This window comes from Trichosurus vulpecula, chromosome 8, assembly GCF_011100635.1.
Source record: "Trichosurus vulpecula isolate mTriVul1 chromosome 8, mTriVul1.pri, whole genome shotgun sequence".
Lineage (NCBI taxonomy): Eukaryota > Metazoa > Chordata > Mammalia > Diprotodontia > Phalangeridae > Trichosurus > Trichosurus vulpecula.
Genome location: NC_050580.1, coordinates 219,806,818 through 219,832,183, shown reverse-complemented (window position 1 = coordinate 219,832,183; position 25,366 = coordinate 219,806,818). Strand labels below are relative to the sequence as shown.

The 25,366-nt window shown below is 39.3% G+C and overlaps 1 protein-coding gene across 3 annotated transcripts in view; it reads left to right on the top strand.

Moving 5' to 3' along the window:
• Window positions 1-380: 380 nt before the first annotated feature.
• The window catches only part of PPP2R5E (protein phosphatase 2 regulatory subunit B'epsilon), a 166,712-nt gene continuing 141,726 nt past the window's right edge, over window positions 381-25,366 (top strand). The window contains exons 1-2 of one of the 3 annotated variants that reach the window (XM_036734579.1): window positions 381-1,136; window positions 3,661-3,824. In XM_036734579.1, coding sequence (XP_036590474.1) covers window positions 3,668-3,824 — 157 coding nt within the window. In that variant the 5' untranslated portion in view covers window positions 381-1,136; window positions 3,661-3,667. The remainder of the gene's footprint in view (window positions 1,137-3,660; window positions 3,825-25,366) is intronic. The other 2 variants (XM_036734581.1, XM_036734580.1) reach the window with 2 other exon arrangements.

The window sequence follows — 25,366 nt, the reverse complement described above, 5'->3', positions numbered from 1 at the left end:
TCCTGGGAAGGCGAAAGCTAAGATCAGCTCTAGCGGTGGGAAGGGAGGAAGGTTCCTCATTGCTTCCCCATCGATCTCCCATCAGGGTCCCCTCACCAGAGGCCGCTGATTTCTCTGGCCCATGGGCACTGGGCACCGAACCACATAGTCTCCCGGCACCCCCTCCAATCCAGCCAGGTGCAGGGAGTCCCAAACAGTCCTAAGGCTTCTTGCGGGTCATTAACAACTGAGTCAAGGCCGGTGCCGGAAACAGCTACGGCGGGGCCGGAGATCGCCGTTGCATCCGGGTAACAACACTCGCCAGCCCAATCAGCAGTCTCCTTTCTTCCCACCCTTGCCGTCTCCCCGCCCCCCCACCGCCAATCCCTGACCAGCTCTCAGCCTAACCTGCTGGAGTAGGAGTGAAAGCGCACGCGGACCAATGGGGCACCACTTCCCTTTTAAAGGCTCCAGTGGGTAGCTGCGGGGGGCGGGTGCTGGTCGCCAGCATGTTCGGTTGCGCGTGTGCCATGGACTCAGCGGCTCGGTGATATTGACAATAGGAGAGAGAAAGGGGGCATTGACTGAAATCTACCGCGGGTACCGATCGGCGGCTCCGGCAGCTGCGGCTCCAGCATCTGCGGCTCCTCCTCCTCTTCCTTCCTCCTCCCTCTTGCTGCTGCGGCGGATCCAGCTTCCCTCCCTTCCCTGTCCCCCCCTCCCCACGTCGTCGCTGCCGCCGCGGCCGCCGGGTCCTGGGCAACCAGCAAAGGCGCCGCCCGCCGGGAATGTGAGTGAGGAACCGCCGGGGCCGCAGCGGGGTAGATGCCGATTTGATGGGACGGGCCCGCGGGGGAGGATCGTGAAGCTGCCGCCGCCGCTGCCGGAGCCGCAGCCCTTGGGTACCGCTGTGAGGCCTAGAGGCGCCGCCGCCGCCTCTCCCGCCGCCGCAGCCGCCGAGCCGAAGAGACACCGCACGGGGCTGCCGTCGCCTGGGGCTCCCTCCTGTCCCCCGGCCTCCCCGCCGCCGCACGCCGCCGCAGCCGCTCCCGGAGCCGCCGCCGCTGCCGCCACCAGCCGCCCTCCATTCCCCGCGGCCCCACTCCCTCACCCAGGAACTACCGATCATCTCCGGATTCTCTCTCAGGAGCTTCAAGGTAACTTCACCCCCATGCTGCCCAGCCCGTACCTGCCCGCGGCTGGCCTCTTCCAGTCCGCCCTCCGGGGAGAGAAACCCGCTCGCAACTCGGCCCGGCCCGGGGCAAGGCCCGACCGAACGCGCCCCACTCGTCTGATTTACCTGGAAATGGCCCCGGCTCTCTTCATTAACACTCTTCCACCCCTTTCCCTTCCCCTCTGGGATCGGGGTCACATTCTTCCCCTCGCCCTCTTGCACCCACCCGGGCCTGGGCTGGTTTGGTGAAGAGGTTTGGGCAGTGGCTTCTCTTCTTTGGAGCTGGGGGGCGGGGAGCGGGGGGCGGGGGGCGGGGAAGGGAGAGGAGTGGGTGGCATCCCGACTGACAGACCCCCTTCCCCTTCCCTGTCTCTTCCCTTTTCCTTCCTCTTCCCTCCATTCTCATCTCTTTCTCCTTCCTCATCTTTTCCTCCTCTATCCCATCTCTTTCTCCTTCCCTTTCCCCATCTCTTCTTCTGTCCTCCATCCCCTTCTCTTCCTCTCCTTCCTCTTCTCCATCCTCATCTCTTCCTCTCATTCTTTTACTACATTTCATCTTCTCCATCTCTTCCTCTTTCTTCCATCTCCAACTCTTCGTCTATCCTTTCCCTTCATCTTTTTCTCTCCTTCCCCTTCTTTTCCTCTTCCCTTCATCCCCATCTCTTCCTCTCCCCTCCATTCCCATCTCTTCCTCTCTCCTTCCCTTTTCCCCATTTCTTTTCCTTTTCCCTTCTTCCATCTTTCCATCCTTTCCTCTTCCCCATCCCCATCTCTTTTCCCCTTCTTCCTCTTTCACATTTCTCTCTTCCCTTTCTAACTCTTCCCCATCCCCAAGTCTCTCTCCTTCCCTCCCTCCTTTTGGGGTTTTAACTCCTTGGAAAATACCCAGTGCCTGCTGGAAAATAAAAGACTTCTTAAACTCGGATCTAGTGAACCTGTTTCTTCATTGCTTTTGCATACAAACCTATTGATAGATATCAAATATGTAGGCCCTTGGAGTTGGCATTCATGACATTCGTTTTTCACTCTGGACAGAAGAGGCAAGTCATTGGAATTCTCTGTTTTTATAAACTCTTTCTTGGTATCTGTCATGCACCAGAGAATCAAAAGTTGGAAATGGGGAGGGAGAGTGGAAAAGGGAAGTGAAAGGAGTGAGGGAAGCATAGGATTTAGGGAATTTAAGTCTTGTTTAGTTACAATTAGAGTTAAATAATTCATAAACCAGGATACAGAGGCTGTTTCTAAATTCAGTGCAAAAATATATCCTGAAATTTTAAAGTGATCTCTTGTGACTTGTACTCTTTAATAGCATGCAATTCCATTTTAGCTCCTATGTTTATATTTAAGATCACATGGATAGATTTTTTTTTTAAAAGAAAGTTTGGGTACTATTATCAGCTGGAAAACTCTCTTTGAAGAAAATGAAACAGATTTTTAAAAAACCCAAACCTCAGTGTTGTGTATGTGGGCATGTATTTTTTTTTAATTAAAATGTAGGTAAATACATTTAGAGTTCCTTATTCTCTTCTGTAAAAACACTTGTTTTATATATTGGGACTGCAGATGAGTTATTGTATTTCAGCATTTCTCCATATGTGGTATTTCTATCCTACTCTACCATTAATCTTGCATTGGGGCCTTAGTGCCATGGAGATGGTGGCATCTGTTTCAGGTGCTGAACGAAAACAAGTATAAAGCATGTTGCTTTTAGGGTAGATCCGTTTTAATTTATTTGAGAGTGTCAAGAACTTCCTTTTGGGGGGGAAAAGTCAGTTTGAAGGCATGAAAGTTGATGTTAGGTGGTGATGAACTTCACTGCTTAAACATCAGGGGCATTCAATTTGGTTGTCTGAGAAGGCTATGAATTTTGTTTTGAGATCAGCTGTGTTTACTGCATGATTTCATCATAGTTTTTTATATTCAGCTTTAATAATGTAAGATGGCTTCATTCAGAAAGAAACCACATCTTTGAAATAATCTTAATCATGCCCTTTTATGTGTTCTTTGCAAAGTAATTGAACCTGTCATCATTTGCATTGTGGGACATTTTATCCTATAGATAACGTGTTAAAAGTCATCTCTAGATAATTGCAACAATTTTGCTTCACTTCTTGGTAAAGTAATGATATAGTTGTTCCAGTCAAAAAAAAAAAAAGGAAAAATCTGGATGTTGTTCATAGTTTTAAATATTTGGGAAAAATGTATTAAGATTTTCTGGTTTTAATTTATAAATGTGATTTGATGGTTTTGACATTATTTTAGGAAGCAAGACTCCACAAGAAGCATCTTAGAATCTAGAAATGGTATGTCTAGAGAAAAACAGCACAGCAGAGTAATAGATCAAACTTCTGATAGTGCTTATTTCTTTATACTTTTCCTTGTAGCATATTACTAGTTTACATTTAATTTTATAGTCACCATTTATGTGATTTTTAGTATATAACCTGTGCCTAGCACCTTTTTGCATTTGTTTTGGGAGTATATTTATAATGGTACTTTCTCTTCAGTAGGGATATGTCCTCAGCACCAACCACTCCTCCATCAGTGGATAAAGTAGACGGATTTTCTCGGAAGTCCGTCAGGAAAGCCAGACAGAAGAGGTCGCAAAGCTCCTCGCAGTTCAGGTCTCAGGGCAAGCCTATCGAGTTAACGCCTCTGCCTCTGCTGAAAGGTAAGTTTTATGGCTAGATGTTTATATGTATATAATTTACATGTATATAATTTTCCACCTGAATGTGTTACCTGTTAAAATGTTTTAAATGAAAAGTAATAGGATTATCAAATTAAACCATTATGATAGACTTTGGAACAGTTAGGTATTCTATGGAAGTAAGTCTGTAGTTGAATAGTTGTCTATTTCTCTCCTTCCTGCCCTTTTTAGAAGTATTTTTTATTTTTTCCATACAAATCACTAGTGAACATAGGAAGGATAGCTGATATTCTGAGGAGAATATGCTGTATTTGCTGGTGGAAAAATTGAGTGCCCCTCAAAATACTCATTCACTGTTTCAAACTGTCTAGGCCTCCCTTTTTCATAGTGTGGAAGCTTTTGGCTCTCTGGGCATTTTGAGGGGTTTATTGCATATATACTAATGACTAGCATTTTTGTAGATGTGGCTAGAGGAAATAGATAATCCTGTGGGAGTTGATGCTATATGAAGAAGGTATGGGAAAGCATAACTTTTTGAAATGAAAAAGTTTTAGTCACCCTAATGAATTACAAGCTTTTTAAGTTCATGGTACCACATTATTAAAGGTGGATATAATCACAGTCCACCTCCCCCTTCTCCCCTGCCATGTCTGTTTTAGAAAGAAGTTATAGGTATATTGTATGAGGGATATTTTTGAGTATTGTACTAATTTTTAAGCTCCTCATGTTTTTGCTTTGGTGTATATGTATTTTCAGTTTACTTTCCCTTCCCCTTTGTCTGCTTTGTGTTTATGAGCAGTCATTGCTTTCAAATTTATCAGAATCTAGCTCCCACTACATTGAAGTACATCAGTCTAGCTTCTAAGAAATATATCTAGTCAACTGAACTTTCATCAATAAAAAGATGAAGAATATGGACAATATCACACATACTAGTGGTTTTAAAGAAACTCAGCAACTTGCCTTGCTAATTTGGTATCCCATCTTTGGTTCTGTGTTTTTTTTTGTATGTTTTGTTTTTTTTTACAGCTTTGTATGCTGGAAGCTAGTATAGAAAAATTGGGCTTTTGATAGCAAAAAGCCTTAAACATGATATAAAACGTCTTAGGCTTTTAATTTTTTTAAAAAGAGAATGAAATGGTGGGGATTAAATTAAAGTTCCAAAGTGTGTAACTGATGATTTTAAAAAATCTGATTTGGAAGTCCCACCTGACTACTAGAGAGGTAGTGGCCCTCTATCTCCTTCATGACATCCTAGAACTCAGAAGATCTAGGTTCAAATGTTGCCTCTGATACATGCTAGTTGTGTTACCCTGGGGAAGTCATTACTTCTCAGAACATCAGGCAACATCAGGCTCTGCTGCATCACTGACAGGAGTTTCTATGCTTGGGAATTCCCTACACTGATGAAATCACAGGTCTGAACCAAAAAAGGTCACCACTGATTCCTGGAAAGAATATTATCTCCTACTCAGTAAGGAGACTGTTAATATATCTGAGTATGAGTTCATAAAAACTCTGTAGTTAAACAGTTTGGGTTACAAATATTTCTCACTAGGAATGAAATTCTTTCAGTTGGTTAGAGAAATGTAGAAAAACCTCTTTGGGGATAAAACTAATCATAGCTGCTGAACTGACAAGGTTGGGAAGAATCCTGGCTTCTGTAGTAATTTATTTAATCTGAAGCAGACATGTAACATGCTCCCATTACCTTCAGATCTGACAAAGGACAATGTAGAGGCTGACAAGCCTAAAAATTAAACATTACCCTGAAGACCTTATTTAGCTTTTGAGGATTAGAAAGGATTTTTATCCTCATTAGACCAGAAAAATGAATAGAGGAACATGGTGACAATACTGAAATAGTTTTTAGGGGCCGGTTGAATATTGAAGAGGTGCTTCTGAGAAGAATCATGGATATAGTGTGTTGTTCTTTCCTGCTTAATTCCTAAGAACAATATAATTATGTTGAAAACCATCCAAGAACTCTGTTTTTCAAGAATAAGATTTTTTTTTTGGTGAGGGGTGGGAATGGGTAAACTTCACCATTTTGCCAGCTTATAAGAATTAAATAGAAAGGACAGTATGACAACATATTATATGTGTACCACAAAGCCTAATTTCAGACCAGCTTACTGAGAGTAATTCTGTTTAATAAGGTGGGAAGGTGAGAGACTTGGAAACTTCACATTTCTCCTGAGATAAATTGGTTGTTGCCCATTGCTTGATCATCAGTTTTTAGTAATATCTTAGAATATAATGAAGATTAAGGAATAGTTTCTAGATGGTTAAATTCTTGTTGGTCATTCAGTGGGCATTTATTAATCCCCTACTATGTTCCAGGCATTGTGCTAAGTGCTAGAGATACAAAAAGCAGCCAAAAACGGTCCTTATCCTGAAGGTGCTAACGAGCAAATAAATATGTACAAATAAGTTATATACAGGAAAAATAGGTCTGTTGGACCTATTGGTTTGTTGAGATTGGAGGTCAGCAGAGGAGTAATGGCAGGATGTGTAGATTTTAGAATCATCAGCATAGAGATGATAAATGGGAGCTGATGAGGTCACCAAGTCAGATAGTACAAAGGGAGAGGAGAAAAGGACCCAGCTCAGAACCCTATAGGACCCTTATGGGTAGAGGGTGTGACTTGGATGAGGATCCAGCAAAGGAGACTGAGAAGGAGTGGTCAGAGAGAACCAGGTGAGAGCGATGTTTCTGAAAACTTATATAGAGGAAAGTTTCAATGTCTACTGTCAGGGTTCTTAATCGGGGGCTCATGGATTAGATTGCAGGGGGATTTGTGAACTTGGATGGGGAAAAAAATTATATCCAACTAAAAATTTGCATTTCCTTCAGTTTCTTAAAAACATTTTCTGAGGAGTCCATAGAGGGGTCCGAGGCATAAAAAAGGTTAAGAACCCTTGGCCTATAGGAAACTACAACTAAATAAGCTTTTGTATATTCTGAATGATAGTTATTGATTTAATGTTTCTACACTCTTATTTTGAATAAAATAGAATATTTGGTCACAGTTTTATTTGAGCTCCTGTAGAAATTTTGGGTGGCTAGGTGGCACAGTAGATAGATCACCAGGCCTGGAGTTAGGAAAACCTGAGTTTAAATCTAGCTTCAGACACTCACTAGCTGTGGGACCCTAGGCTTAGGGTTTTAACCCTGTTTGCCTCTATTTTCCTTATCTGTAAAATAAGCTGGAGAAGAAAATGACAAACCACTTCAAGATCTTTGCCAGGAAAACCCCAAAAGGCGTCATGAAGAGTCGGACATGACTGAAAAATGGCTAAACAGCAAACAAATTATGACAGAATTTGATGAGCATCGCTTATGGAATAGACAGAATGAACGTCCTTATAGCTTTTTATTAAGCCTGTTATTTCAGGAGCCTTGGAGACAGAGGGAATAGTATAGATTTAATGTTGGAGAACTTTGTTTTCTGTTCGCTAACACTAAAAAACTTGGGAACTTTGCTTGGTGACTTTTTAGCTCTTAAAAACACAAAAATCAGGAAACTAAGAATAATGTTTCCTAAGACAGAATACTTTAAGCTAAGGTCCCTTCTAGCTCTAAATCTGTGATCTTACAATTTCTCATCCTTTTTGCATATCATTGACAAGAGTTTTCCTTATGTCATATCATAATGCTAGAATGCGACAGCCTTTTAAATAAATAATACTTCATTAATAGTTGGCATTTTACCTGTCTCTTCCATCTCAGAATCTTAAACTGAAAGGAATGGAAATAATTGGGTTATCTCTTCAGCTAACGTTGTATGGCTTTAAAACTTGTATGTTTGGTGATATTTTATTTAGAAAGCAATGTGAAATTTTTTATTACCACCAATCTGTAGGTAAATAAATTTAGAACTGGAAAGGACCTCTGAGGCTAGCTACTGTGACCCTCTCATTTCACAAGGGTTTGGGGTAGTGTGCATCAAAGAGACTGGATTTGAACCTATATCTTCTAACTCCAAAGCCAGTGTTCCAGAGCCATAGAAAGCTTTTTGTCAAGGCATCAGAAGAAAGATATAGGGAGTTTATTATTATTATTTTTAACCAAGGAGGACTATTGTGTATCAAGTCAGTTGTCAATGTGAGTGATTGTGTTTTGCTCCTATATTTTAGGAAATGCATGGTAACCTATTTAGAGAGTCCTTGTACAGTTTGGTCTATCAATAATCAACCAATAAACATTTCTGAAGTACCTGCCACGTATCAGGCACTAGCAGGCAACAGCAAGTGCTGTTGTTTGTACATATGTCTCTACAGTTTTCTATACGTTAAAGAGCATGTTCTTACAAATGTATGACGTACCTTATTACACCTCCAGATTGGTGCAGTAGTGTGTTTATTTTAATGTATGGAGGTTGAACTCTCTAATAAAAATGTACAGTTACTATATTAAATCTCACTTCTGATTTTGTATGCCTTTGGGGCATAGTACCTCATGGTAGCCGCTAGTAACATCAACAGCAGACATTAGAAATAATAAGCACTAGGTCCCAGTGACAGTGTTGCTAGATTCTCTTATTGTGGTAGCTAGTAATCACTTCTTCATCTGTATAAAAAATATTATTACCTACAACCCTATTAGGAGTTAGTACTAAGTTGAAGGAAGTAGATCAGACCACTTAGAGGAAAGACTTGAGAGTGTGATTTTTCCAATGTGTTAAAAGTTATGTTATAGTAGGAGGTGTTGGTCTTGGTTAAAAAATTAAGTGGTAAACTTTCTAACTTTGTTGTATTAGGCTTGTTGATTTTCAGATCTTTGATTTGGTGGTTGAATCCTCATTTTCTTTGACCCTTGGTACAATTACATTACCTATATGTATGATGATAACTTGTTCAGCTGTCGAAATGTGTACTAAGCACTACTCTTAAAGGTACCATCACTGTTGCCCTCATCACTTAACCATCTATTAATTTTCTAAACTGGATCAGTGATGTTACTGGCATGGCCACTTTTCCATAGATGTAAATGCAATCCCTCTCTGCCTTCCTGTCCTGAGTGATTCCCATTTGTATCATTCCATTAGTCCCTTATAGAAGGTCTGCCAGAGATCTTCCTCTAGTTCTTTTAATATTTTGTGGATACTAGTGCAGCACTTAGGCTGTCCTGATATAGAGACTGTCCCTATACAACTGATCCACCCTCTTTTCTGGTCATATATTTCTGTCATGTTATCTTTTATGTAGCTATTTGTATACAAGTCATCACTAAAAGCTTTATTCAGATACTTACACCACTTTAAGATGTGTTTGCTTTTGTGCTTAGAGAGCCATTCTGGGCAGGCTGCAGGTATGAAAAGTAATTGAAGGAAGTCTTTTCACTCCATAACATTTTTGTATTTAAGTTTTTTCCTTTCACATAGGAATATAGGGATTCTAAGCTTAGAATGGCTGCCTGGCAGATTTGAGGTTAATAACCCAAATCTGAATTGTCTGAAAACCAAATATACATCTTGACTTTTGAAAAATGTTTTATTGATTCTTTTCATTTAAAATATCTTCCATCACTGTTACTTCCTCAAGATGTGCTGGGGTCCCACCAGCTGCTGTCCCTCATACAGGTTAGCGTAGTCAAGCAAAACAAATCAACATAGGGGCCATGTCTGAAAATGTCTATCTCATTCTGCATCTCTAACCCATTACTTCTCTATTTACTTCCATGTTTCTTTGAATTCTTCATGTTTTTAATTTCTTACAGTAATGTTCCATTACACTTATGTACTACAATTTGTGTTACCATTTCCCAGTTGAAGGGCACGTTGTTTCTAGTTCTTTGCTCCCACAAAAGTACCACAATTAGTATTTTGGTATATATGGGACCTTCCTTCGTCTTTGACCTTCAGTGGAATTTCTTGGTCAAAGGGTATGGACATGTGCTCATTTTTTTTTTAAAGCATGATTCACAGTCCTACCATGAGTATTAGTGTGTGTTAACTTCCCATAGACCCTCCATCGTTTATCCCTTTTGTCTTTTGTCAGCTTTGCCAATCTGTTAGTTGTGAGGCCATGAAGGCTGGAGCTCCTGTGGAGTAGATAGACTCAATCAACAAGCAAGCATTTATTAAGTACCTACTTCCTGCCAGGAGTTGTCCTGGGGATACAAATACAATGAATGAAACAGTTTCTGCTCTCAAGGACCTTGTATTCTGATGGGAGTGACACCAAATACATATATGAGTATATAAAGAAAAGAAATACAAGATATTGGATAGACACTAGCAATGGTGGGGGCAGGGTGTCAACAGACTATTAAGAGCAGAACTGGCTGAAAAAACAAACAAACTAGAAATTGCTTGTATTTTAGGAAATCTAGTCAAAACAGTAGTGGGCCAAAGTGAGAAGGTAGGTACCTTCCAAAAAGTCAAATACATAGAGATCTCTTTATAGTAGGGAAAGAGGTACCAAGATCTGCAGCTCCAGAGGACTGAGGCAAAGACCCAGATAGGGAGTCTTTTCTTGTTGGAAGTCCAAGGGAAGCAGGGGAGGATTTTCTAGCTCATGGCCAAAGATGAGTTATTAGGTACCAGTGTGTCTTTTCAGGTTTCTCTAATATTATTATTCCCTCCCTCTCTTTGTCAGATTCCTACCCATTCTTTTTATTTCTTTTAAAGTAATTTTTTTCCTGAATTTAACGAATACTAAAGAAGTAGAACTTTCTGTATGCAAATGAGAAGAAAAAAAGAGCATTATACGTGAAACCCTTTTATTTATAGTTTGCTTTTTTAAAAAAGCATGCAATCAATTTAGCAATCCTGCTTGTCCGTGATTATTTCTAAACTTCTTTCTTTTTCCTTTTTGCATTCTTAAAGATGTTTCAATGACCCTCTTCTATTTCTTTTCTTTTGGGGAGGGACAACATTATTGCTAGTTCCTGCTCACCTCACTCTTGCCAGAAAATGAAAAAGGGAAAAACCCAATTCTTATAGCAAATAGCAGAGTCAAGCAAAACAAACCCACACATTTGCCTAGTCTGAAAATGTATGTCTAATTCTGCACCATGTTGTCACTACTTTGCCAAGGGTAGAGCCATCACCAGTTGTGTTAAATTTTGTCAGTGACTCAGGAACAGAGAGTGAGGCTGAGGAGACTTGGTGCAACTTAAATCCAATTCACTCAGGAGACCAGACATCATCCTTGTGTCATTGGTCCTCTTCCAAAATGAAGGATAAACAACAGCAACAAAACTGGGCGTAACATCGGTCCTCATTATTCCCTTGAATAGTGGTTCTACCCATTTTTAAAAGTCCAGTTCAAGTACCAACTCCATGAAGCCTTCTTTGATTTAACTCCCACCTCTCCTTTTCATAACAATCTTCCTTTTCTTATTTTTGTGTGTATGCATTATAATTCTCTATTTGTCTCATCCTTGTAAGACTGAGTTTCTTCAAAGCAGGAACCATGTAATATCTAAACGTTTTATTTGTAGGGTTCTGCACACTGTGGTCATTTAATAATAAATGTTTATTTAAAGGAATAAATGCTGGCAACTAAGTTGGGCCAGGGAGGGAGAGAGGGGGACCCTGGTGGGGGAAATCTTTGCCTAAAGTTTTAGAGAACTTGAAAAGTTGCCCTGGACAGTCACTGATGTCAGTGCATGGAGACTAGAGCTGAGTTAATCAACAAAGGCCAGATTCTTTGAGAAATTGAGAGAGCTAAGGAGAATTAGTTGCATGTCTAGTATTTGATGCAGAGGTTGAGGATTGCCCAAGATAGGAACCTTGATAAAAACAAGATAGGAAACTTGATAAAAGTCCCCATTATACTTCCTGGTAGTGTTTCTCTTTAAATAACCTTTGTGTTGTTATCGTTGTGGAATAGGGTAAAGGGTGGGGTTGCAGGAAGTTGTGGGCTTAGGGAATCTCCTGAAGTATTGGAGGTGGTGGCATTGGAAAAGCTTCAAAGGGGTGTAGTAACAATACGTCAAGACCTGACCTTGCTGATTGGAAAGGCTATGAACAGCTGGTGGTGGTGGTGGGCCTTTGTCAGCTTCAGGCTTTTTTGGTCTCAGTGTGGGATTTCATCCATGTAGGAACTCTCTCTGGGCCAATAGAGATTGCAGCTCTTTTGTATTGTAATTAGGAGTCTTGGAGAGTTGTACGAGGGGGTACGAGGTTAAATGACCTGCTTATGGCCACTAAACTAGTCCCTGTCTAAGGCTGAACTTGAACCTCTTAATGGTGCCAAGGTTGACCCTCTGTCAACATGACCACACCATCTCTCTGGTGCTCCATTTATCATTCTTTAATTGTGACTACACAGTTCCATATGAAACAGCTTGTTAATTTAATGAATGATGACAATCAAACTAAATTATTTACACATAAGAACCTTCGATAATGGGTAGAATTGGAAATCTAATCAATAGGGTTGCTCTTCTCCCTGATTTAGCTTTTAGGTTCTGAAAATGTTTTTAGGCATTATATTGTAAGCTTTTAAAGAAAATATTAGCCCTCTGAAAATGGACACGACGAATGTGGCATCAAGCTGGGGTTATAGCACAACTTATTGCTGCAGTGTTTATTGTAATTTGAAGGTATTTTACAGGTAATTTTGGATGTTCATTTACATATTAAGCCTAGTCAGTAACCTGTAACAAATGAAATCTACAGACACCAGAAAGTCTTTTTGTTTTGTTTTGTTTTTTTGGTTTGGTAACACTCTTTGAGAGTGCTGTATTTCCATAATCTCCTCTCCCTTTTTATTTAATTGAAAGCACAAGAGAGTAGATCATGTTTTGTTTTGTTTTTATTCTTTCAGACAATATTTTAAGAGCATTTTTCATTTGAAAATTGCTTTTTTGGCGCCTTAATTCCTCTTATTTACCAGAGGGGTAAATTTTCTCATTCATCTTTGACACAGTTTTTGTAACAACTGCTTTGGTGTGGCAGGGAAACCACATTGTGTTGCGTTTGTGCCAAAGTTTTCCTGAATCTGTTCTATAATCCAAAATATATTTTGTATTTGGAATACCATCCAAAAGAATTAAATTCCCCTTTGAAGTTTTTTTATGTTTATTACCTCTCATCATATTTACAGTGCAGTTTTATTCTATTTTTGCTTAGTTTTTAGAGGATTTGAGCCATCTCAGAATACTAGTAATTTAAAATTGACTATTTCCTTCTTAAATTTTTTAGCAAAGAATTGAAGCTGAAGAAAATGCCTTTAAAACATTTCTCCAAAAGCACTATTTTGTAGTTGTAAACTTCTTCTGGCCCCTAATCCCTCCAAAAAAGCTAGCTCCCAAGTATATTTTATATAATCATCTTATTTCAACTTTCACATCTTTATATGAGGAGGAGGGGAGGGAAGGTTATTTCCAGCTTAGTACCTTGCCATTTGATGTCAAGGGTACTCTGGTTTTGTGATCATTGTCCTGTAACTAACTAAGCATAGGGTTTTAGAAAAGTTACTAAGTATGAGAATGGCCATTGCTTTTTGCACTAGAATAAACATATGTTAGCTACCAGGTGACTTTGGAGCCTCTGAAACCAGTGTTGTGTTTTCTTGGGAAGTAATTATAAGATTTTGGTAAAATTGAATGCCAAAATGTGACTATTTTATGTGTGTGGAAAAATTAAACCTACCTTTAAGATATATTTCCATTCACTTAGAAGTGTGAATATTTGTTGTTTTATGTGTAGCAGTGACATTCCAATATAGTCATTATGCAGTCCATAAGCAATGACGGGTAGCAGTGCTTCTCGTTTATTTATTGATTAAAACAGGGTAGCTTGCCAGCACCTGTGCCTCATCTCATCTGTTAAAAAGCACTTAGAATTCCCTTCCTTTCTGTCTGAAAGACTGAATGTTAACTTATTATTATTGTTAGTTTTTTTCAAAACTTTGCTAAGTTGTTTGGTGAACATACGCACCAGACAAGTCAGCCAAGAAGCCCGGTTATATAGAGTGTGTTTGTTGGGTCTTTCTTGCATGCGCCCCAGATGGGATAGCTTACTTGAAGGTCAAAATGATCTTGCTATAGCTATGGTAAAATCACTATAAGCTTGTCCAGTAGACATGAATCCCATGGACAGCATTGTATTTGATGTTTACTTAATAAGAAATAGCAAATATTTAAATATCCTGATGTTGTATGAGTGTTACTTATATGTACGTCTATGAGTAAGTACATAAATTAGGGAAACACTTATGGTGAGTATTTTAAGTACAGCTCGCCTGAAGTCCTGTCTGTAACTAGTAACTGAAGCCCTGAGCTAATAACTTCCATTTTATAGGAACTTTATGCAAAATACGATGGAACCTCATTTATTAATACCAAAAGAGTGCCTATACAGTGCTTGGCACATAGGAAGCACTTAACAAAGGCTTTTTCATTCATTCATTTTAGGCTAACCATGTTTTTGTGGTTGAAGGACTACAGAAATGTTGAAAACAGGGAGATTTTCATCCTTTTTGTCATGATAATTTCTAAGACAAAGTAGACTAATATTTTAATGTTTAATAATTAGCTTAATTTAGTTGATAACTTTACTGTGAAATCTTCTTTGCCTACTTTTTAAGTCAATACCACCTCCTTGTGTATTTGAGGAGGGCATGAAAGCAAATGTTGTAATCTGATTTTTCATGAATAAACATGTTCATTGAAAATACATTTTTTTAATTTCTTGGTCTCTGCATGTGAAAAAATTGTGTAAGATGAGATAATTACTAATATTTGGAACTAGGTTTTTATTCTCAACTGCCTCCTCATAGTTCAACATAAACTCCTACTTAAGAAAGATGTGGGATTTGGAGGCCTTGTTAGACTGTTGTTAAAGTAGAATATTGGAAATGGTTGACATATTTAAGTGGAACATAATTTTTGGGACTGACTTTTTGAGGAGGAAATTTTTAAATTGCTTAATATTGTAATTATATTTGAGGGAAATTCCATCTGTTGACCATTGCTAAATATAATTATTTTGGAAGCTATCATCTACAGGGTAGATTTGTTTTGAGATTTTGAGTTGCATAGTGAGCTAGGAATAAGTTCATGTGAGCTGTGGGGATTTTGTGATGGTTTGTTTTATGCTGGAGAGAGAATGTAGAGCAGAATGTGAGAACCCTCTTTCTCTGGCACTCTTCTTTTGTGGGTATGGATTTGTAAAGGCATTCATGTTGGACACAAGACTAGAATAGAAATTATTGCCTGTTCTCCCTCAGTCTTAATAACTGAAGCTTTAGGTGGTCAGTTTTTATTTCCTGGCTGAGGGATGAAGATAGATAAGGAAGAATTTTTTGTTATATACCTTTTTGCTCTTTCCTACTGGTCAGAGTCCCTCATGGCCAAGGATATTTCTTTTATGATGTAGTCTGCTTCAATTTAGTTTCATGATTTCATGTTTTAAAATCTCTTTTTATATCAGGTGATTTAAAAAAAAATTTGTTGCCAAGCCCCAATTTTATTACTTGGAAATTTTTCATCAGTGCTATTGGAAAGTTAAGCTGGATAATAATAAGCCCTTTTAAGGTAAAATTTAGATGTATTCCTTAAGGTAAAATTTGGATGTGTTCAACAAATATTTATTAAGTATTCTTGGACTGCAGAGTACTATTGTAGGTTCTGGTGGGGGAGGATCTGAACCGCCAAAAGGAAAAGACCTTGTCTTTGTGATCAATCATCCCATCCCCAAAGGGGGTGAAACAAAGAGTAAGTAAGACTAAGTCCTTATTCTTGTGGAGTTTATAATCTAGTAGGGGGTTACCATGTATGCACAAATAACTCATAGAAAGCAACACATGATAAATGCATTAGAGATATAAAATGCTATGTGAGACCTTAGTGAGGGAAGAGCACTACTGACTGTAGGAATCAGGGAAAATTTGGTGGCATTTGAGTTGGGGTTTAAAGGAGAGCCAGGATTTGAATGTGAGGAGGGGAGTCTAATATGATGAAATCTTTGCAATTTATAATCTTGTCTTGCACCCGAGGCTTCTGGATTAGCTCCAGATCTGGAAGTAATAGGAGTTGGGTATTGGGGAGACTTCATTTGTTGAAGAAGCAGGCCTTGAGTAACCAGCAGTAAGTATTAACAACAGCAAAAACTGTAACAGCCAGTAGTTTTATATTGCTCTAAGGTTTGCACAGCAATTTGCAACAATTTCATTTTACCCTCACAACTGTGGAGGTAGGAGCTATTATTTTCCACATTTTATAGGTGAAAAAACTGAGGCAGACAAGGTTAAATGACTTTCTCAAGGTCAGGCAGCCTCGTATGTGTCTGAGGCAGGATTCAAACTCTTTTTCCTGACCCCAAGCCCAGCATGCATTGCATACAGTTAAGATACACTTCACGCAACTAAGTTGAGTGGAAGATCAAAATGTGCCAAGTGTGATTCCTTCTTCCTTTTTTTTAAGTTAGCTGAGTGAAGGAGTGTGGTATAGTGTAAAGAATGTTACCTTATACTTGGAATCAGGAAGACCTGTGTTCAGCTCCAGCTAGGAGGCAGAGATGAGGAAGCGTGATGTTCTGGGGATGGGGTGAGAACGCTTGGAGTTGGCTTGGTGAGGATGAAGGCCAGTGTCATGGGATCTCAGAGTATATAGAAGGGTCTAAGGTGTAAGAAGGTTGGAAAGACAGGAAAGGGCTAGTTCATGAAGACCTTTGAATGGCAAACAAGATTTTATATTTGACCCTGAAGGTAAGAGGGAACCACTAGAGATTACTGTCCAGGGGCCAGACCTGTGTTTTGGGAAGATCAGTTTGACAATTTAGTGGAGGATGGGTTGGAGTGGAGAGAGACTAGGCAAGAAGACCAGCCACAGATCCAGGTCTACCTCCACACCATAATGAGTAATCAGATTACTACTTCAGTGGATTCATGTGCCAGGTGTAGTTTTTGAATCTTCAGCTCACCTCGTTTGTATCCTGGGCCCTCATCTCTTTCAGTGATCTCATCAGCTCCCATGGATACAATGATCTCTGTGCAGGTGACACTCAAATCTCTACATCTAGCTGCAGCGTCTCCTCAGAACTCTAGTCTCACATCATTGCTAATTATTGGACATCTGCGGTGGAATGGAATGTCCCATAGGCCCCTCAAACTCAGCATATGCAAAACAGAACTTATTATCTCCTCTCCCTGCCCCCCCCCCCAACAAAAACCAAACCCTGTGCCACTTCTTCACTTCCCTATCTCTGTCTTGGGCGCCACCATCCTTCTAATTACCCGAAGTCACAACTTTGGCATTATCCTTAACTTTGCACCCTCCCTCATCCCCCATATTTTCTTGTCAATTCACTGCACATCTCTCATATCTGTCATCACCTATCCACCCACATGGAATTCATTCAGACTCTTACCACTTGGACTATTGCAGTAGACTTCTAATTGGCTTCCTTGTTTCATCCCTCTCTTCTCCATCCTTCTCATAGTTGTGCTTATTCCTACCTGAAGTACAGATCTGACCATGCTCCTCTAGCAGCTGAGATCCAGATTTTTCTGTTGCACATTTGAAGTTTTTCACAATGTGACTCTAGCACGCCTTTCTAGGCTTCTTCCCTATAATTCTCCTTTCCTACATGCAGTGTTGAGTCCTTTGACTGCTGACTCCTTATGTACAGTGTTCCATTTCCTGTCTTCGTGGTATTTCAGGCTATCCCGCTTGGCTGCAGTTGCTCCCTCCTCACCCCTGCCTCTTAAAATCCCCAGGTTTTTTTTTTTTTTCAAAGTTCACTTCAATTGTTTCCTCCTATAGAGGTGGTTGTTGATTATCTGCACCCTGAAATGACTTCATAGTGGTTTTGTAGTATACCAGAATTTTTGCTTCTGTTCATTTTCTCTGACTGAATGTAAATTCCTTGGGGGTACAGCCCATTTATCGTTTTTGTCTTTACATTCCTGGCATCTAGTACATAGGCATCAGACTGTGCTAGTTTGTTGATTCCATTTATTTGTTACTTAACTCAGGAATGGCTGCTTCTTCACTGACCAGGTTTTTTTCTTTCTGTTTCCAACTACTTCCAGATCCAGAATTATTCTAGAAACCTGAGGGTTTTGAATGGCCAGACTGTGTATCTAGGCATTTAATAACTTTGCTGAAGTGCATGTCAGCCAGACATCAAGGAGGGCTTAGAGAAAAGATTGGCAGAAATGTTATTTTTCTAAACATTGATGAGCGGTTTATAAGCTTTGGAGTAAACCCTCCCCAAAATACAGTAGCAGTTGAAATAGATTTGTTTTTATGGAGTAAATTCAGACAAATCATATAGAAGAGGGGTATACATTGTTCTGAAGGTGCAGTCTAGTATCGTAATGATATAGAATGATGATGTTTGAAATGGTTAAAAAATAACAGGCCACTCACAGCATCAGAGATGGTGAAATGTTTTTCAGAGGGTGTGTGAGAACTGTTTGGAAGACTGGCTGCCTCAGCCGCTGATTCACTGATTAGTTTTGGAGCAAAGCGAACCACCTAGGGAATCATGAAGCTGTGTATGTTTCATTCATCTAGATTCTATAAGGGTGAACAGAATAGAAGAAAATTGATATTAGACTTCACCCAAAGAAATAAAATTCCAGGACAACTGTAGCAATTAATATCCATTGACCTACAACTTATATATCTCCCTCTATTACTATATCTACAGCACATGGTGATAATTCATGTTCATAATGATGACCTGAATTATGAAGAAAAGGTTGAATTATGTTAAACACCATCTGTCTTAAGAGGGCAGCAAAGCATAAAACATTTAAGAAATATTTGAATTTTTAAAAGTTGTTGAAAAAAAAATTCTGGATAGCCATGGTTTTGTTCTATTTATTTTTTCCCCATATAATGTAAAAAAGGGGTTAACATTGATCCTGGCACTCATTTCTGTTCTTATTTAAATAAGATTTCCATAAATCTGATTTTGGATATATAAGTAGGCTTTGTAGTAGCAGAGAGCTGGAAATAATGCATGTATTTTATCCCATCAGTTAGGGTATGGCTAAATAAGTTGTGGTACATGAATGTAATGGCATATCACGGGATCTTAAGAAACACTTAGTCTGAAGATTAGACAAACATGGCAAGATGCATATGAGCTGATGCAAAGTGAAGGGAGAAGAAACAAGAACACAAAACATGGAGAATCAAACTAGGACTTTCTTCACTCCAAGTTTGGGGCTCCATCTACTACACCACCCACACTTTGTTGTTACAAGGATGAAATAAGATCATATATAAGGAAAGTGCTTTTGAAAGCTATAAAGCACCACAAATATAAGTTATTTTGAGGAGGGCTTAATGATGATCTCAATTCCTTTCCTCATGGGCCTGAAATTGCTGTCATTAAAGGCTCTTCTTGGCTGTTAGTCCTAAAGGCTGACAATCGAAATGTATGTGTTAGTAGGAACAACTCTGCCTGGTATGGATTAGCTAAGTTGCCCTGGGGAAATGTTATTTAGGACAGGTAAGTTTCAGGAAGGGGAAGCTTTGGACAAGATTTGAGGGAATATAGGGCAGTAACCAAGGAGGATGATTCCAAAGTAATAGAGAACTTGGTATGATGGGGAAAGAGTTGAAAGATTTTCCCTCCTTAACAGTTTTGCTAAGGATTACCCTATGGTTTTTTACTTTACTTGGTACTGCTGGGATTAGGATAATAACAGCAATGATAACTCGCATTTATATAGCACTTAAGATTTGCAAAGCACTTTACAAATACTATTCCATTTTAGCCTCACAGCATCCCCGCTTTATAGATAAAGAAACTGAGGCAAACTGAGGTCGGGATTTGTTATTAAGTATCTGAGTCTGATTTTAAAATCAGATGTTCTTGCCTGCTGATCTAGTGCTCCTTCTCTGCTGCTTAGCTTCGTTCTTATGATAGCTAAATGTCCTCCTCCTTCTAGGATCCTATATTGCTAAAATGGGAAGGCCAGACAGATTTAGGTATAGCTATTAGGTTGGAGTTTCTGCAAAGGTAGGCCATATTCTGATGATTGTGAAATTGCTTTATGTAATGCTCCCTTGCAGATGGTTGCATTATTAATACAGTTTTTCTTTTCATGATTGTTTTGTCCTTCCCACCGAAGCCTGGGTGTTTTAGGCTGATAATAGGTAAGAAGAAAAGCAAAGGAGGGGCTGCTACTTGGCATGAGTGCACAGAATGTTGGTTGTAGCACTTCTGCATCATGGTTTTTAGAGTCTGTATGTGGGTATGATCTGTATTTGGTATAGCATCCTGGAGTAGTAGATCAGAGTCCTGGACGTGGAATCAGGAAAACCTGGATTCAAATTCTCCCTCAAATCATAGGTTAGCTAAATTAGTTAAACATTTGTCATTCTTTGGTTGCTGTATGACCCTGGGCAAGTAACTTACCCTTTCTGGCCCTCAATTTCCTCATCTATAAAATGAAGGCATTCGATTTAACCTCCAAGATTTCTTCCACCTCCTAATCCTTGGTCTCATGATCCTAATGAATAGAGTGACATTCAGAAGACTTGAATATAATGCAGAGACCCTCTAATTTATGTGATCCAAGTAAACCTAAAGTGGTTGGTGTTTTTCATCTCTAAATTACTTTAGGAAGAAAGAGAATAAATTTAGTTTTAGACGTGTTGAATTTGAGGTGTAAGTAGGACACGCAGGTAGAGATATATAAGAACTTGAGACACTGGGGAAGGAGATAAATACTTGAGAGTTACCTTCATAGAGGTGATACTTTAAGCTATGATAAATTCTTCTAGAGAGAGAGCTTAAGTAAGATAAGCTTAAGAATAGGCTTGGGGAGGTGGAAAGAAAAGCAGAGAGAGATGAACCAGTGAAAAAGACCAACCGTCAGTTGTTAAATGCCTACTGTGTGCCAGGTACTATGCTAGGCATTGGAAATAGAAAAAGAGCTTATACTTTATCAAGGGGAACAACATATTCATATATATGTATACACACACACACACATATACACAACAAATATAGATAAAATATAAAACAAGGTGATTGGTTGGGGGGATAATGAAAGGCCTCATGTAGAAGGTAACACTTAAACTACTAGATCTTGAAGAAGACTAGGAATTCTAAGAGATAAAGGTGAGGAGGAGGGCACATCTATGCCTGGGTGACAGATTTGAGAAATTCAGTGTCATATATGAGGAACAGTAAGAAGGCTGGCTCAACTGGACCATGGGGAGTGTGAAGGGAAGTAATGGTCAGTAAGGGAGGTTGGGGTCAGGTTATGAAGGGCTTTTAATGCCAAACAGGAGTTTATATTATATGGTAGAGACCATAGGAAACCACTAGAGCTTATTGAATAAGGAATTGACCTGAGCATGTCTGTTCTTGAGGAAAATCTTGACAGCTGTGTGGAAGATAGACTACATATGGGAGAACCTTGAGCCAAGGAGGTCAGTAAGGAGGTTATTGTAGTATTATGGACACGTGGTATTAAGAGTTTGAACTAGAATCGTGGCAGTGTGAGTTTAGAGAAGGGAACGGATGCAAGGGATATTGTAGAGGTACAAATGACAAGATTTGGCAACTTATGTATGTGAGGTGAGGGGGACTGAGGAGTTGAGGAAAACACAGGTTACAAACCTGAGATATTGTAAGAATGGCGGCACCTTTGACAGAAACAGGGAAGTTCTGGAGAAGGGTGTGTTTTTGGGGAAAGATACAGTCCAATTTTGGACATGCTTGAGGTGCTGCTACATTCAGTTTGAAATCTTGACTAGGCAGGCAATTGGTAATGTGGACCAAAGCTCAAGAGAGACACTAGGTAGGGCTTCGATATGGAGATGTAGGAGTCATCGGCGTAGAGAAAGGAAGAGAAAAGGCATTTATGTAGTGCCTACCATGTGCCAGCAGCTGTGCTAAGAACTTTTTACAGTCATCTCATTTGATCCTCGCAGCACTGTTAGGCAGGGGTGCTGTTATTATCCCCATTTTATAGTTGAGGAAACTGAGGCAAACAGAGGTTAAATGACTTATCTAGGGTCACATAGCCAGGAAGTGTCTGGGTTGGGATTTGAATTTAGGACTTCTTGACTCCAGGTCCAGTGGCATAGAAATGATAATTTAATCCCATGAGAGTTTATGATGTTACCAAGTGAGAGAGTATAGAAGAGTGAAGGGAACCCGGGACAAGAGAGAGCCTTGAGGTATACTCACACATATTTAGGGGGTAATCAAAGGAGATTCAGGAAAACCAAGTGAAACTTTACCCACAATCTATTTATTAATCCTTTCCTGACTTAACATTTAGTTCTTGACCTATAGTTTTGCTATTTGAAACATAAGCCTGGTATTGTAAATTGAAAAATGCCTTGAATTCTTTCAGAATAGAAAACAATACTTTATCTTTATGTTCAGCTATATACATTATAGTTGCTCCTCCACAGTGTTAAATAATCTCCAATTCTCAATAATGTGCCATAGATTGAGAGGAGGATAGGACCTCAGAGAGCTAGCTAATTCAGGATTTCTCATCTCTTTTTGTGTCACAGAAAGTTTAGGCAGGATGGTGAAGCTTATGAACTCCTTTTCAGAAAAAATCTTTTTAAATTAAAAATTTCATAATTGAAGAAAATGTTACATTTCAGTTAGAGATTAGTAAAAATAATGATATAATTTTTTTCTCCCATCCAAGTCCATGGACCCCCTTCAAATCTATTGGCAGATCCTGGGTTTAGAACCTCTGATCTAATTAATTTCCTTTATTTTTATAGATGAGCTTAATTGATTTACTTCAGATCACATAGTTAATAAGGTGATATTTTGGAAGCTGAGAACTAGATTGACAGCATTAATTGAGGTTCATTAATTTAAAACACAAAGTGGCAGTGAAGCCACAGGTTAGCTAAATTAATTAAATGTTGGTCATTCTTTGTTTACTGTGGAGATTACTAAAATAAATCATTGAAAACACTGATACATTAAACTGAATCTACCTCTTTGTCACTAATTTTAAATTTTATTGACCTATCGTGATTTAAATTTTAAATTTTTTTAATATTTTATTTTTCCCCAATTACATATTAAAATAATTTTAACATTTTATAAAAAAAGTTTTGAGTTCCAAAGGCTATCCCTTCGTCTCCTCCCCCCTCCTTGAGATAGTAAGCAATCCAATATAGATCATATATGTGCAATGTGATTTAAATTTTTAAGAATTATCTGTATTGTCCCCTTCTGTGGGTGGAAAAAGTTGTGTAAAGTGGATAGCTTCACTTAGCATGGGTGCTTGCTTGGAACTTGAGAGTTGTGATGGTTTACCTAACAAAGACGAAATGTTTTACTTCAACATTATCTGTCATTATCTCGGATGCCAATGCTTGTACCAGCAAAATAAATAAAAGGGCTGTAGAATTGGGCTATCTGATTATTTGTATAAAGTGGATACTTTGTTAATAGCTTCATAATGATTTTTAGAATGGCCACTGCTGTTGGAGAAAGTCATGAAACTCTTAATTGAGTTCACTGCAGATTTATCCTAGCTAACCTTGTAAAATTTTTATATATTGTTTACAGGATTTCTCGTAGCTACTGTTCCAAACCGTTGTTATTTTCTGTAAGCTCCAAAGCACAACCTTATCCTTCATGTTCACCCAAGGATGTTATTTCCTTCTCTGCTGAAGACCACAGCTGTCTCTCATCAGCTCCCTCAACTTCCTTCCTCTGTAGCTCAAATCTCCTTTGTCTTATGCATTGGAATGAAAAGTGGATTTTCTTCCGTAGGTTTATTTTTGGATGTCTGATTTGTTTCTATAACACAGTAATTTCTGGATATACCACTACCTCCTTGGAATTGTATTCTCTGCTTTGTAGCAATGAAAAAACTTAAAAAAAAAAACAAATGATCGAGTGACTGCAAATATATAGTCATAGTCCTGTCATTTTTCTAAAGAGTCATGATTCATGATTTTTTTCTTTAGACTTGTTATTGGCTTCAGTTAGTTCTGCTTTCTTTAAGTGATCTTTTATTTTTCATTGTTGTAGTCATTTTACATATTATATTCATTTTTCTGGTTCTGCTATTTTCACTTTGCATCAGTTCATACATATTTTCCCATATTTATCTGAATTTCTCATAGGAATGATTTCTCTCAGCACAATAGTAATATACCACTAGAGTCCTGTAGTACAGTTATTTAGTCATTGTGCCTTTTCTTCCTTTCCAAGGCTATAACTCTTACTTGGGCCCTTAATCCCATACCCTCTAGATTCTAGCTCCATTGGTAATTTTCATCTCCTTCTCTTGTACCTTTAATCTCTCCCTAAATAGATTCATTCCCTTTTAAGTAAAAGTCTTGAGTTTTCAGGATTAGGACTGGTTATAGATTTGGGAGTCATCTGTAGAGAGATGATTTAAATGCATGATAACGTATAAGATTAAGAATTAGAGTGTAGAGGGGCAGCTAGGTGGCGCAGTGAATAGCACACTGACCCTGGAGTCAGGAGGACCTGAGTCCAAATCCAGCCTTAGACACTAACTGTGTGACCTTGGGCAAGTCACTTAACCCCAATTGCCCTGCCTTCCTCCCTTCAAAAAAAAAAAGAATTAGAGTGTAGAAAGATAAGAGGGCCCTGGACATAGCCTTGGGTGTCATAACCCAGAATTAGTGGGTGTGACGTAGGTGATGACCCAGCAAAGGAAATGGGGGAGAGGCAAGATCGAAGAACCAGGGGAGAGTAGTATCGTGAAAATCCAGAGACGAGAGCTTATCTAGGTAGGGAGGATGGTCAAACGTGGCTGAATTCTGCGTAGAGGAAAGAGGGAATGAGTCCTGAGAAAAACACTAGCAACTGGAGTATAGGATAGAAGTGGCAACTTTGGAAAAAGAGCAGTTTCATCTGAGTGAGGTCAGAAGCCAGCAGATTGCAAGAGGTTGAGAGGTGAGTGAGAAGAGGAGTCTCAGTCTTTGGAAGTGAAAGGAAGGAAAGATAAAGGATGATAACTTGAGGGGATGAAGATGGAAGATTTCTAAGGATTGGGGGAGATCTGGGGATGTTTGCAGGCTACAGGAAAGGAGATGGTGGATAACAAGGGGTCTGAAGATTAGAAAGGTGATAAGGTAGGCAGTACATTAGAGATGGGAGGTAATGGGATCAAGGCTACATGTAGAGAACTTGGATTTGGTGAGAAAGGTCACCTCTTTATCAGAAAATTTAGAATAAAGGAGGAAAGAATAGGAAGAAGATGAGGAGTTTTCAGTTGTAGAGTATGGGAGCAGTGGAGGGAAGCTCACTGTGAGAATGACCTACTTTTTTCTGTGAAGGATGAAGCTAGGTTCACTACTGAATGGGTGGGGGTGGTGTGTGAGCCTTGAAGAGATGCGTAGAACAAGTAATTGTGGGGAATTGAAAGAGTGCCAATTAGAGAAGAGTGAAAGGTTTGCCTGTGGCAGTGAGGTCCTAGTTAAGATTAGACAACACATATTTGTAGTAGGCCCAGGTTGTATGATTTCTCCAACACAGTTTACCATATATTGCTGGATTCTTGAATGTCAGCTGCATTGAGTTAAGATGGATTTTTTTTTAATGCATTGTGTAGTACTTGTATGTTCTGCAGCCATGTGTGGTGAATTAGTCAGCAGGAAGGGGTAATGGCAG